Source organism: Haliotis asinina, chromosome 10 (genome assembly GCF_037392515.1).
Source record: "Haliotis asinina isolate JCU_RB_2024 chromosome 10, JCU_Hal_asi_v2, whole genome shotgun sequence".
Taxonomy (NCBI): domain Eukaryota; kingdom Metazoa; phylum Mollusca; class Gastropoda; order Lepetellida; family Haliotidae; genus Haliotis; species Haliotis asinina.
The window spans coordinates 3,963,252-3,978,501 of record NC_090289.1 but is presented as its reverse complement, the minus strand read 5'-3'; the positions used below and the strand labels follow the sequence as shown (position 1 = coordinate 3,978,501).

General features: G+C 40.1%; 1 protein-coding gene across 1 annotated transcript; it reads left to right on the top strand.

Annotated features, from left to right (window-relative positions):
• The first annotated feature begins 332 nt into the window (after positions 1-332).
• On the top strand, positions 333-6,273 carry LOC137299108 (cytochrome P450 3A19-like). The gene is made up of 7 exons (XM_067831611.1): positions 333-463; positions 1,050-1,164; positions 1,396-1,553; positions 1,931-2,019; positions 2,674-2,811; positions 3,339-3,489; positions 5,495-6,273. The coding sequence occupies exons 1-7, from the start codon at positions 422-424 to the stop codon at positions 5,570-5,572; spliced, it is 771 nt and encodes a 256-aa protein (XP_067687712.1). The 5' UTR covers positions 333-421; the 3' UTR covers positions 5,573-6,273.
• The last annotated feature ends 8,977 nt before the right edge of the window (positions 6,274-15,250 follow it).

The window sequence follows — 15,250 nt, the reverse complement described above, 5'->3', positions numbered from 1 at the left end:
TAGGCGTTTGGTACTTCTGTCTTTCCAATATGGCAAGGTTTGAAAGGACATTGTCATTGGCGTTTTACGTCGCACTGAAAAAAAATTAAATATTTCTTCCATTGATGGTGATCTGTAAATAATCGTGTTTGGACCGGACACGCCAGTGATTGGCATCATGAACATCGATCTACACATCTGGCGTACACTGACATACTTTAAAGAAACACCCGAACCCGCCTGTCGACGTTTGGAACAAGCGTTGGCTTCGGAAAACCATCTCACACTAAATATTTTCCAAGCCCACAATCTCTGAAACAGAATTCAATCATGTTTCTCTTTCACAGGTGTTTTTCCACCATTGGCATGGGTTATCCGAAAGACTGCAGTTGAATTTCTTCCGAACAGCGTTATAAACTTTTTTCAAGCAAACATCACGGAAATGATCAAACAGCGACAGAACGATTCAAAGGAAATTCGAGAAGTATAACTGTCGAGCTCCGTCTCTTTATTGTGGTCTATTTCCCTGTGGTCCAGATATATGAGTGTGCAAATAGATTAGTAAATATTTTACTTGACCCAAGAACCACCTAATCATTTCTTATAAAAAAAATTATGATAAACATTATGGAGTAGCATGATAGTCATATTTCGTAAGACAGTGAAATCTTCATTTGCTCACTTGAAGTATCGTAAAAACATGCCGGATATACGTACTGAATAAACAGTAAGTAACAATGTTGCCTAAATAGAAGCAGCTATGAAAATTATGTTTGTCAAATCAACATTCATGAAGATAATACATATATGTAAATTGCTTTCAACGTTCTAATAGTAGGTCATGATTATCAAGTGATTCCATTCCACAGTCTGATTGTCTCGTCAGCGTATCGCCTCATGATATCATTATGCCTTAACAAAACCTATATTCAATTTATATGCATTCACAACACCCAGAAAGCATATGGTATTTACAGCATTCTCCATTAATTCAGCCTATATCAGATCTATTAACATCAATGTTAAGAATGTTGATAAGATTCACTCATGAAAGGAGATCGTATTTTCAGCAGAGAGTCGACTTCCTGCAGCTCTTGGTGGACGCTGAGATAACAGACAATGGTGCTAAACAAGAAAACGGTGATACAGCCAGTGGTGAGGCCATGGGGAAACATACAGTCAGACGTGAGTACAGAAACACTTCTGAGCATGCTGAATGTGATCGTGGCTTTAGACAGTATATCAGGTGGCGGGGAGTGACGTAATATATTGCATATCATCATCAATCTTCAATCCGGACTAGACTGTTCACTGGCTGGTTCTAAGTTATACCTGTAATGTAGTCTGTTGAGAGTGGCGTTCGGTGTCTGATAGAAAACTCTGTATGCATATCCCACCTTAAGATTACTTTTACAGGTTTAACAACGGATGAAATAGTTGGCCAAGGGACATTGTTTTTCATTGCCGGATACGAAACAACGGCTTCCACTCTGACTTTTGCATCCTACAATCTCGCCATGAACCCGGATGTACAGGAGAAGGCTTATAATGAAATCAGAGAAATGCTTGGAAATGTCAGTATGAACCCTACATGTATGATATAACGAACACACGCGCTCTCAAGGAATTCATTCGAAAACATTACTGCCATTGCCAAATACAGTGACAACTGGAAATACGATACCAAAGTGACGATGTCTCCAGGCATAGAGTTAGGATCGTCACAGGAATTTGAGAATGAGAGCATGTTCACATGTATCTTTCGTAAGTCACTGTTTGTTTTATGGGCGTTGTACCTCGCGGTATACTCACGGTATACTCGCGGTATATAAGTATACTTGCTCAGACAGAGAAAAACCAATGTTAATAATGGTCTGCGTTTTGAAACCCTCGATGAATCTTCCATATCAGGTGCTGGGCAGCAGCAAACCTCTTGTTTCCTCTAATTCAGGAGGAACCAAACTATGACAACATTGGGAAATTGAAGTATCTGGACAACGTCATCTCAGAGACGCTCAGACTCTACCCACCAGTTATTGCGTAAGTGTACGAAACATGGAGCAATTCAAGCCAGTCAGGACAGGTTCCCAATGTGTTGGATATGAACACTGGACACAAAGTATTGACTTTGAGGGAGATTAATAATATAGACATTGTTGATGGTCAAATGAAGTATGTCTACTTGCAAACATGAAAAGCATGAAAGGGACATTTTTATTATCTATAAAGCAGCGATCAGACGCTCTAATCCCAAAACTTGCATGTATGCATAAGACACGCACGCACGCACGCACGCACGCACGCACACACACACACACATACATACATACATACATACATTTGAACCTATTTACATGGAAATGTAGAATTTCTTGATTTAGGGCCATAGTATTGCAGGGAGTATTAGGCATTACGGAACATAATGTGGTTCAGGGACCGTGAGACATACTGCATGCGTGTGGAGTCATTTTGACAGTGGGCACATACATATATATATATTCTTACCTCGGAATTTCCTCGGGAAAGCGACAGTAGTTCGAAAGTGTTTCCGACAGTCTCGTAAAACCTTGTGAATGGCAAAACATGTCCTGCATACACTTATGTGTCATATTATCGGCCACATGTCAAGTGGTAAAACGGTATATGTTGTGAAGCTCATATTATGAAAGATCTAGAATTGATCGTTTATTTCAGATTAAGTCGCAGAGCTTCTGAGAATATTAAGATCAAAGGTGTGACAATCTATGAGGGCCAAACTGTATTCGTGCCAACAATTGCACTGCAAAGGGACCCTAGGCTTTTCAAGGACCCACATTCCTTCAAACCTGAAAGGTAATTCCACCCGCGATATGTATCTAATGGTACTGCTGTAATGACCCGCGTATAGACTGAACATGTGCTCATTCATTTTCTCACAAACAATGTGCCACGGCAAAAACTCCATTTATTTGATTGTATCAACAAAGAGGATGTCGTTAAAATCAAATACATTTAAGACTATGCTTTTTCATTTCCTGGCAGATTGTGTGTAATATATGACTGAAGATATTTCATCTATGCAGTCCACAGTTTATTCAGTATTTGCTGTGGCATTCTTCCGACATGACGTGCGTCAACAGACCTCCTTTCTCAGCTCAGTGTGGTTCAACAGATCCTCTTTCTTAGCTTCAAGTTCTGTTTCAAATTAGAACAAGACAGAAACACTGAATACCAAACTAATTTTTCGGAATCTCTCAGCAAAACATGAACATAAAAATATTAAAATTAAGCATTTATATATTTTCAGACCGAATGCCTGAGGGTACGTAATCAATGCAGTCCGCACATTATTCAACCTTTTATTTGCTGTGATTTTTCAGACATGAAGAAACGTCCAACCCATTGTCTTTCTTGGCGTTCGGATACGGTCCAAGAAACTGTATTGGGATGCGTCTGGCTCTGGTTGAGGCCAAAATAGCCCTGGTGCATGTTCTAAGAGCTGTGAAGTTTGAACGTAGGCCGGACACACAGGTATCATTATCATGATATATTACACGATCTACTGAGTCTGTTCTTGAGAATGTACGTGCGCATTCATCACGATGTAGGAACCTAGTTTGTTCATCACGATGTGCGTACTTAGTCTGTTCATCTCGATGCAGGCACCTACATTATTCGTCATTTCAAAGATTGCCATCTGCATCGTCAGCACAAGGAATGAAACTAAGAAGGCAAGCAGAAATAATGATCTCATCTCATCTGAGACATTTTACCAGTGCCCATTTTCTCACGTAGCGTTCGGGATTACACATGTTTCATGTTGTAGACAAATCCTTAAAGTATATCCACATACAGACATTCCTTGACGTAAAACGTTGCATAGTTGCCATTTAATGACCAACTTTCCCATCCTATAGAAATATTTTCGGAGGGCGCACTGCTTACTTAAGGCATCACTATAATCCTTTCACTGAAATATTGTATTCATAACGCAAATACCTTCATTAGCCTTCAACCAAAACAGAAAAATGCGTTCAGACTTGACAATTATGGTTAACGCACTTTCGGGAATTACTATTAGAGTTAACACACTTTCAGGACTTACAATTAAAGTTCACATAAACAGAATTACTAAGACCGGTATCATTACGATACCTAAAGTTCAGTACCGTGTGTGGTTACCGTGGGCATCGATGACGGCGTTGTATTGGCTGTACATGGAATGAAGTAGCCGGTTGACGAAGGAGGTCATTCAGTCGTCTCTGAATCTCGTTCCAAAGGTGTTCTATTGGACTTGAATGCATTCTGGCTGAATGCAGGGTTTGGATGTCATGTTGCATGAGAAAGTCCAATGTTGCTCTCGAAGTGTGGGCACATGCGTTGTGTTGCTGGGAGGTAAGGTTTCTGTGACGTCCAAAATGTGGTACAATGTGGGGTCTCATGTCTTGGTCAGTATAGCGAACAACTATCACGCCATTTCCTCATCCGTGACCGAGGTTCAGGGGCCACCTTTCTGGCTTAGACCGACTGCACCGAATCATGATGCTTTGGCCGCTCCACGAGACTCTTTCAACTATACACGCGTTGGAAACTGTTCCCATGCTCTGATCTTGCCATGCTCTGATCTTGCCATGCCGAAACACGATGTCGGCTTTTATCTGAAAAAACATGGTACTCCAATCTGGATAACGCCAATTTCGATGTTGAATTGTCCATTGCAATCGGTTTGGGCAGTGACGACCGGTGAGGACAGAACCACAATATGAACATTAACGTGAACATCAAAATGATTGCCTACCCTCCGTACAGTCTGGCGAACTTGCAATCGTTCCATGGCTTAATTTCTCTATCAAAACAAGAATGATCAGTTTAGGGTTTGGTCACATTTTCATTGGTAGGGTTGTCACGTTATCCGTTCGCATCATTTTTACGAATGTCATTCGAAACCTTTCATGACGTCTGCCTTTATAGATGCGTTTGGACGATATGCTTTTTCATCAAGAAACACACTGATAACATGTCACTGTCAGTTTGGTGTGAAAAACCTGTTAACACAACGACACAATCGTAATACAAACGCCACCTTGTAAGGACAAAATTGGAAATTTGGTTTTGAAAGGTGGCGTTTCTTTTGCAGTTCACTATATGTTCCTCGCGTGATTTTACTTGTTGTTTACGTCGCTTATAGGAAAATACTAGTAATACATTTTCGGGTTATCAGAAGTCTGTTTCAAGCATTGAACCTAATCTATTCAACACGGTGTGGGTACATAATCTAATTGTAAAGACGGACGAACCTGTACAAGCATCATATTGTCATATTCATGTCCAACTGATAAGTCTTTGTTTACAGTCATAACATTAAATAGCCCAAATTTAATTCTGAAATCCTTCAACATAATACGCACACTTTCTTCATAATTACGTGGTTAAAGGTAATGATCAACAGGTATATATATATATATATATATAGATAGATAGATAGATAGATAGATAGATAGATATAGATATAGATATATATATCGTTTGTTTCCAGGAAGTATTGACGTTTAAGGTGTCCAACTTCCTTCAACCTGAAAAGGATATCAAGCTGAAAGTATCTCCAAGATGCTGAGTCAGAGGGGGAGGCATCTTCAGTCCTGTTATGATAAGAACACATTAGAGAAACTGTTGTTAAAGCAGCTGTGTCGTTATTCATTCAATTAATCATTTTCGGTGTGTTGGATTATTTCAATTTTTATATCAGAAACTTATACACATAATGGTTTGAGACCTGAATCACTTTTGGTTTTCCTCTCGCGATGATTCACAGTGTATAACAACAGTTTCGGTGCCATGCTAAACTTATTATACCTTGAAAGAAAAACGAAAACTTGGTTTGCCTTTATGTTCGAGTGTAAGTTCTTCCGCCACGTAACAAACCAAATCATGTCTTGAAAGTGTTGTGTGTGTGTGTGTGTGTGTGTGTGTGTGTGTGTGTGTGTGTGTGTGTGTGTGTGTGTGTTAAATAAATGTTAAACAAAATATTATCATAACTGTTTGTACATTTTCATTTTTAATTTGTATGCATACCGCTACAGCTGCAACTGCCAAAACATAAGCATTTTTGTATGCGCTTATTTTGTCTCTGTAATGTATTTTCATTATGGACCTTTGTCCTCCATACTGAATAAAACATTTGTCTGTCTGAATGAATGTCAGGTAAGATTATACACACACATATTAAAGCTGCATTTAAACAATGCGATTGTTTAACGTGTTTGTCGTACATGTAACTACATATGCTTATTTTGAATAAACCCGATTTTACACGGAGGCCTTGTCTTATGAAGGTGGTAATTACTTTGTCGACCTTATATATATTGAAATTGCTCGATTTAGTATGCACTAATAAATTAGGTGCCTTAAGCGAATGGACACAAACTGTATACACATTTAGTGGGAAAGTGTACAGAATATGTAATAAATATTACACAAGTTTCTATGATATAGACTGCATGATACATTGAACATAGAAAGCGACTGATAATGAAACAATGATGAACAGTTAACAATGTGGAATGAGTCTGGGTTATCTCCCTTCTTTCAGGGGAAGCAGTACTTCTGTCTCAGAGCTGAGGCCTTAAAGATATATTCTGCCAATGAAAACTTATTTTCACAATTCATTATATGTACAGTATGGTTCAAAATTATTGAGAATAGCTAAAGCATTTCATATTATTAAACGAGAACAAATCAGATGAAATTGAATGTATTGTGAAAGTGAACTGACCTTTTCATGTTGTGTAGGTAACAATTTAATATTTTATCAAGTCTCCTTGAGTTTCCCGGCACAGTCTAAGACGGGTAGGCATACTTCCTATCAGAGAGGTTAGTGTCTCGTGAGTTATGCTGTCCCAGTATTGGACCACTTCTCTCTTCATGTCTTCAATTTTAGTCAACCCCTTTTGATTCACACATTCCTTCATCATCCCCCAAATGTTCTCAATAGGATTTAAGTCAGGACTATATGCAGGAAATGGTAATGCAGTCACATTTGTCTCCTGAAACCACTGCTTGGCATGTTTTGCGGTGTGTTTAGGATCATTATCTTGCTGCAAAATCCAGCCATTTCCATAAAACACATGTGCACTTGGAAGGAGAAAATTATCTAATATGTTAGTGTAGCGTTGACTTGTCAGATTTCCCTCAAACACACACAGCGGGGTCGTTCCTAATAAGGATATCCCTCCCCATACATGAAACTTTGGGCTGTATTTAGGTCGTCGATACAACGGTGCTGACGCAGACTTTGTCCATATTTTCACATTATTGGGATATACCCATATGGAGCTTTCATCAGTAAAAATCACATTTTCCCAGTCAAAGTTTTCATGTGCCAAACACCACTCAACACGCCTGTCTTTATGTTCTTGTTTCATGAGAGGAGAAGGAATTCCAGTCTTTTTCTCCCATCCAAGATCAATCAAATTTCTTCTAACTGTAGATTTTGATACAACTGTTGATCCCCTTTCTATCATTTCATACCTGATGTTGGAGATGCTTGCCCTTTGCTTTTTAGACGCTAAAATTCCCAGCCGGACGCGATCTGAGAAGTCCAATTTTCTGGGTCTCCCTGCTCCTTTCTGGTGCCCAAAATCCTTTCCCTCTTTAAAATTCTTCCTAATCCTATACACAGTAGAAAGAGGAGTTCCTGTTCTCTCTGCCAATGTATTTACATCATCAATTCCTTGATTACACAACTCAAAAATCAACCTTCTTTTCACCAATTCTCACGAAATGTGCACCATTAAACATAACAAACTTGTGAAAAGTCAACTACAATATTTTATTTTGTAAATTAACATGGTGTAAGTACACCATTCTAAAAGTAAACATATGAATATTCAGGACTCAAACTCTGAAAGTAAATTCTGTGCTGTTGGTTATAGCTGACCCCTAATTTTTCTTAGAGTAATTTACGTTACGCACATCGAATGCATTCACATGCCGGTAATTTCTGTATAAAGCAATTACACAGGTGACATTACTGTCTTCCTAACTACCTGGAGTCAGGATATATGAACAGGACATGTGAATATGTGTTCTGTCATCGGAGATAGGACACAGCTTCATTCAAAACAACAACTTGTGTTCTCAAGAAGTTGTGTGCATGGATAGCATCACTTTCACTTCAGTTAGCCCGAGCCTACATATATCTACCAAACAAACGTTTATATAATGGTAAATCTCAACGCATCAACAAAAACATTGTTTAAAAAACATTTGCGGAATAATGAAAATAACAATTTGTCGACAATTCTGAAAATGTCTTGTAGATTTCCACTGTTAGAAACGAAAATTTCAGGTTTCTGAAATACAACGAGACAACAAGAGGAAATGTAATCAAGTAACTAATGAATCATGCTGTAAAGGACATCTAATCAGTTCTGTCAAATATCCCGAAAAAGTCAAATTAACTGTTTTTTGGTATGGTATAGTAAATTACAACACATTTCTGAAACTCTTGGTAATGTCTGCTTCATCAAGAGATGTTAGTTTATACGTGCGCCGATAACGACCAATGGCTTGAGGGGGATGGACTGTGCAAAGAATATCCTTAAAGGACACCCAGATTTCATCCAAACGTTGTGGCCACTTGAAATGATTTGATCCTCCAGTTTTCTGCATGAATGATACAAGACAATCACTGTCGTCCGGGTCCACCTCTTTAACCTCTCCAAGATACCAATTTCCTTGATACACAACAGCAATGAAGTCACCACTGTTAGGTACGACTGTGTGAGGGTGATGTGTAGCAGTAGCTTCCTTCTGCTCAGGATCAGTGTGTTCCAGATATGTTGGATGTTCTGATGAAGGCTCTGCTGTATGTTCTACCGGTGGTATCACTAAAGGTTCTGGTGTAACAACACCTGGTCGTGGAGCTGTGGTCTTCAAGATGGAGGAAGGTAACCAGTCAGTGTGGTAATTATCATCCAGACACATAGAACAGTAGCAAGATGTGGGTCTAGCCATAATGTTTCCTTTTGATGTTCCAATGACTGCATGAATCTTCATGGTACCTTTCAACGGGACTGTATCCTTAGTCAGTTCCTTAAGTTCCTCCCTGACAGCACCGATCTCGTCACTATTAACGAAGACATAGGTGCAGCTTTTGTGGTTCTCAGATCCCCATTTAAAGAAGTCGTCGGCATCCTGGATGACAGACTTCTTCTGTCGAACAGACAACTCTGCCATCCTCTTTGCAGTTCCCCCCACTCCGTCACATGGACCCTTCCCATGCCCTGTTTCAAAGTAGTTCCAGGTTGCAGGTATCCCAAGTAAGTTTTGGTGGTCAGATATTAAGAAGAAGACAGTTTTGTTGCGATACTGGGAGGACGGGCTGTCTGTCCAATAATGGATCCACTGAAGATCGCCAGTATCCTTCTTGAGTTTTGGAATTAAACGTTTCAGAAATGAGAAGACAGTTCCTGCATTGTGTCCGATGTCATCTGAAACAAACATGTAGCTCGTGTGTTTCAGTTCCCCTGATGCTGATCTGTAATATACCACAGTTGGGTGCAGAGTGATAGAGCAGGCATTCCAGTAAGCACTCTGGATTTCATCAGCGTTATAACAGGTATAATTCTCTGCAAAATCCATCTGGACAATAACATGTCCCGAACGAAGTGCGTGTTTCAGATCATTTAGTGCTTTGTACTGCTCCTTTATTCTGACTGAATGTTCGAGAAACTCAGCAGTGTTTTTGTGGACAAAGGAACAAAAGTCTGTCTTGCTAAGATGCCTTTCAATCACTTTCATCCTCTTCTTGCCATCACCACAATCAACTTTTTGCCACTGCTCGAAGGCAACATCTCTCTCTTGGATACAGGACAAGAGAGAATTCAAATCAATCTCCTTAACCTTTCTGGCATAATCTTCTGGATTAGGTGGAACATCAACCCCTGCAGTTCTAGCAGCTTTCAGAAGCAGAGCCATGTTTTGATGTTTTTGGCACAGGCATCTGTTTTTTTATGTGTACTTTGTGAGTGAAAAATGTCTGGGACGCAGGCGGCAGAATGTAGCAAAGGACATTTTCCATTCCTGTGATTCTGATGTGTACTTCAAGAACAAGTTCTTCAGATTGTCTGTCAATACTTTACGTTGTCTAGTTTCATCATCAATTTTCTTTTTGTCTGCCTTCCCTGGCATCTGTCGACTGTTGTCGTCTCTAGACAAAAAGTGTTCAACTGACATCTTTGCCTTTTCATGCAGGACCTGCAAGCGCCGTTTCTTTTGAACAAAGCAAGTTTTGGAGCTAATACGAAGAGTTCTTCTGTTCATGCCTACATTCCGACTAAAAGCACGTTTCATTCGGTATTTCTTCACAATTTCGCCTGAGACAATCTGGTTAATCACTTGTTTTCCCTTTATGCCAGTCTCCTGCCTGGCACATTTAAGCTCATCACTTACAACGTTGGCCAGGAGTAGTTTTTTCACACAATAACCTTAGGCAGTTTTGATGGACTAATGCCGCTGTTCCTTAATTCTCCATCAGTTCTCTTCCTAGGTGTAACATTAGATGAAGATTCAGATGACTTGCTTGCAACTGGATCGATTTGGACAGCTGTCATATTCTTCATCGTCCTCTCGTACCTCTTGCTGACCCTTTTATACTTTCTCATCAAATCTCTATTCATGGCTGTGAGCTTGTTGATTTGTTTCCTCTGTCTGGCAGATATCCTGCTAATCCTTGTTCTTGTCCTGGTCCTGTCTGGAGAGACAAAGGGTAACCGTACCACTAGTGGATTTGGAGTGGGAACCGTGCTGCTCACTTGATTTTCATCCTCTTCTAACTCTGATCTCACAGTAGAATTATGACCCGCAGTATCTCCTTCCTTTACTTCTCTTTTCTTCTGTCTGTGCTTCTGAACCCACCTCAGGACATCTTGACGTCTCTTTCTTACATCTTTCTGTGATCTTTCCGATATTGGAACATAATATTTTCTCATTCGTTCTCTCTCCTTTCTGTGATAATTCTCCCCTTCTTTCTCTATCTTCCTCCTTCTGTAGTCTCTCTGAATCTCGGCCCTTGTCTTTCCCATGTTCCCTCTGCAAAGATGTAAGCATTAAGTGAACTTTGTGTCATTGTGTACTCAAAAGGAATAAACAATCGAAAGTGTAAGCTTCGTTACCATGCATGTAATGTTCGTTGTTTAGAAAACGCAAAACAAAACCTGATAGGTTTCGTACATATAAGGCTAAATATCGTCAATGAAAACAGACAATAGCCTGGAGGACGTGTTCCAGCTTAGAAATATGGACGTACATGTCTCTGCAGCTTTGGAATTGGACGGGAATACCTTATTCTGAAATATTTGTAATCTTCGTTACTCATCCTTACTACACTGTGTAGTATAAATAAACGCCTTCTTTGTGCCGCATATATATACAAACATTAAGTTCATTGCATAAAGGGCTATACGAAACCACAACCAAGGGACTTTCAACAATAATCCTTCAACAGTGTAGATGTAAGTTTGTTTCAAAAGTCCAGTCATCCGTAATCACGTTACCATCAGTGTGCTTGGTGCACTGTTTAATATTTCCAAAAACTACAAATAGGAAAGGACTTTATGTATGAACAAAAAACCTATGATGGTATACAGATATACATTGACAACTTTACATACCGTTTCGTTGGTTGATAGTCAATCAGAGAACACCTTCCGTCATTCAACTTTTTCAAAATCGTATTCTTCACGTAAAAGTGTAATGGCCGCTCTAAACCGCGATTTTCACAAAGGGATGTAACTCCCATTTGCACAAGGAAACATTCCCGTCATGCATACCATCATAAACCAGGATCTTGGATACAAGGTCTCAAATGTGGTAACGAAAATTACATCACGAAAATTACACTTGTAATTTATTTAACTTAAATTAACATTTTCAAATAATGTGTCATTTGACTCCAATCAGGGCATAAGGTATGTGTATATTGGTCATCAATTCCATACATGGGGTGGAGACACCTGCAGACTGTGCGATACTGACAGCAGGCCAGTATCGTAGATTACAGGCTTAAAACAAACCTCTCTTCCAGTAACTATAGGCACAGCGGCAAAAAAAAAAAGCATCTTTAAGGGATGAAATTACAGCCTACATATGAATTTGTTGAGCATTTTGCAAATTCTTTGACCATTATGTATCTTTTACTTTGTACTTTTTACATGTTTAAGTTCAAAACAAAACAAATGTATCGAAGATTACAGAAAATTGGGGACAACATGTCAACGCACACATTTTTTTCTTGTGGTGAGGTGTTTGAAAGAGGTATATGTCTGTCAATATTACATGCACCGAAGGTCTCCATGATGCAGTCTCCCCTGAAGTACAGTGAATATAGTGATCAAGCGATAAGGACTTATTAGACTACCCCCATTGTGCGACATGGGTAAAATGAGTGAAATGAGGTGTTTATAATGATAAGTATTGTGCTAAACACTAAATCTACGTACCCTATGAGTATGAATAAGTGGCTCTACGTGTAACTTTGTGATGAAAGTCATAGTAAAGCCCAAGAAAGCACATATAATTAACTTAAATGTCATCGACACGACATTACACCATTGGTGCACATTTCGTGAGAATTGGTGCTTTTATCTTCAGCAGACATTGTTGACAGTGGAAAATGACGTCTGCTACAAATTCAGGGGAGGTAACTCTAATTGTACTATAATCAGTAGGCCAAGATGAGTTACCTCCCTTATACCATTACTTAGTTTTAAGTATCAGTTGAGGTGTTAGGATAGCTCAAAGTAAGAAGAAAAATTCTCAATAATTATGAACCAGACTATATAAACTTCTTTTCATCTGAAATGTATTGAGGTAAGTTCAGTACTTGAGCCCCAATGTCATGGTATATATCACGAGCAAAATAAAAAGAAAGTGGATCCCATCCTCAAGTAAGGTACTCAAGTACTTCTTGTACTCAGCAATTTTCTATCTAAATGGCGGATGTCTTTAAACAATCGAGTCTGGGCACGGCAACAAAGTGATACACACAATCAGCATCGACCTACACTTCAAGTGACTGAGGTGGCGACTGTAGAAAAACCTTCCTGATATTTCCCATTCCGGTACTGGTACTTATGCTATGGCTAGGTAGTCTTTTCTGAGTTTGATTACAATTATGATTTGGTTGGCATGTTCACAGAGGAATCTCATGACCAATCCATATTTTCGAGGAAGAGAACTGAGATTTAGGTGTGGGGCGGGTAACCCGGATACCGGGACGGGTGCGTTATGAATTGACCAGAGCACCCGTCTCATTACCCGGACCCGTTTTGATCATGTGACCAATAGGTTAAATCTTGTACTATAATGTTATTCTTTCATGATTAAAAGGTTGTATTGTGTTTGATGATATAAACATAATATACAGTCACCTGTTTTGAGACATGGTTACGATATTGAAAAACGTGCAAAGACAAGTGATAAAGTGATATCTGCTCTTAATGTCATTGTTTTCACGAAACAGAAGTAACTAGCTTCAAACAGCAGTCAAGGTTTGAGAGTCCAGGGGATAAAAAAATGCACTGACATGGGAGTCTGGTTGTCTAGTCACATGCACTGAAGTGGGAGTTTGGTTGTCAGGGCGCATGCACTGAAGTGGGAGTCGGGTTCTCTAGGCACATGCACTGTAATGGGGTCGGGTTGACTAGGCGCATGCACTGAAGTGGGGGTGGGGTTGTCAAGACACATGCACTGAAGTGGGGGTGGGTTTGTCTAGTCACATGCACTGAAAGTGGGAGTCTGGTTGTCTAGGCACATGCACTGAAGTGGGAGTCTGATTGTCTGGGCACATGCACTGAAGTGGGAGTCTGGTTGTCAAGAGACATGCACTGAAGTGGGGTTGGGTTTGTCTAGGCACATGCACTGAAAGTGGGAGTTGGGTTGTCTAGGCACATGCACTGAAGTGGGGGTCGGGTTGTCTAGGCACATGCACTGAAGTGGGGGTCTGGTTGTCAAGGCACATGCACTGAAGTGGGGGTCTGGTTGTCTAGGCACATGCACTGAAGTGGGGGTCGGGTTGTCTAGGCACATGCACTGAAGTGGGGGTCTGGTTGTCAAGGCACATGCACTGAAGTGGGGGTCTGGTTGTCTAGGCACATGCACTGAAGTGGGAGTCGGGTTGTCTAGGCACATGCACTGAAGTGGGGGTCTGGTTGTCTAGGCACATGCACTGAAGTGGGAGTCAGGTTGTCAAGGCACATGCACTGAAGTGGGGGTCTGGTTGTCTAGTCACATGCACTGAAGTGGGGGTCTGGTTGTCTAGGCACATGCACTGAAATGGGGGTCTGGTTGTCTAGGCACATGCACTGAAGTGGAGGTCAGGTTGTCTAGGCACGTGCATTAAAATGGGGAATTAGCTAATCAGGATGTATACACTGAAAATGGAGTGAGGTTACCATGTTGCACATCTATAGTGAGCTGGATGCTCTCCTTCAAGACGAATGTTATGCCGATAATGATTAATTCACTTCTCACTTTCCTCAAGTGATTCATATAACTATGCTCTAACATGTTCTGTTATAGAACATAAACATTGAGATAATTTGGGAATTAAATAGAGTTAAGCAAGAGTCATGATGTATGTGTTGCGTTCACATGTTTACAAGTTTATGAATACTCTGATATTGTATTGTATGCAAAACCGATTGATAGACACGACCTTGTCAAGATCCTGCTTAACTATTAATGTGAACTTTCACAATGACTTTAATAATTCTCACAGCATACATTACAATTAATTAATAATTAGAGATATTATTCACCATCTACAAAAAGACGTGTTGGGAAGTGTATCATGGAGATGATACACAACAGGCTGTTGACGCCTGAAGCTCACAAAGCCGATAACAGGATGTAATCGCAACGTAACTTAGTGCACACTGCAAAATACACTAGACTATGACCTCTTTCCAGGGTACAGGGCCATGCATGTCTATTAACACTACATGACTAGCTCCGGAAAGTGCAAATCTTGGGCTGTACACGGTTTTTGAACTTCCACCTCAGTACATTTGGTGAGGGTCATGTCGCCCGAGACATGGTTTGCCACGTAGAGTCCCGGGCCCCGTTTCACAAAGCTCTCATCGTGTTACGACTATCGTAAGTCTGTGTTGTAGTATAAGAAGTACGAATACTACGGGAAACGTTACAATATCTAAGTCAAGCGTTGTGAAACAGGACCCTTGGTTCTCGTTCAGTAAATAAGGACACACACTGTCTAACACCTATTTTACAT

Excerpts from the sequence above, each read along its gene's own strand:
- LOC137299108 (XM_067831611.1), top strand. The coding sequence starts at position 422 with ATGATCAAACAGCGACAGAACGATTCAAAGGAAATTCGAGAA. Across the intron at positions 1,554-1,930 it reads TCAGAGAAATGCTTGGAAAT|GAGGAACCAAACTATGACAA; the intron begins GTCAGTATGAAC and ends CCTCTAATTCAG. Across the intron at positions 2,812-3,338 it reads CATTCCTTCAAACCTGAAAG|ACATGAAGAAACGTCCAACC; the intron begins GTAATTCCACCC and ends GTGATTTTTCAG.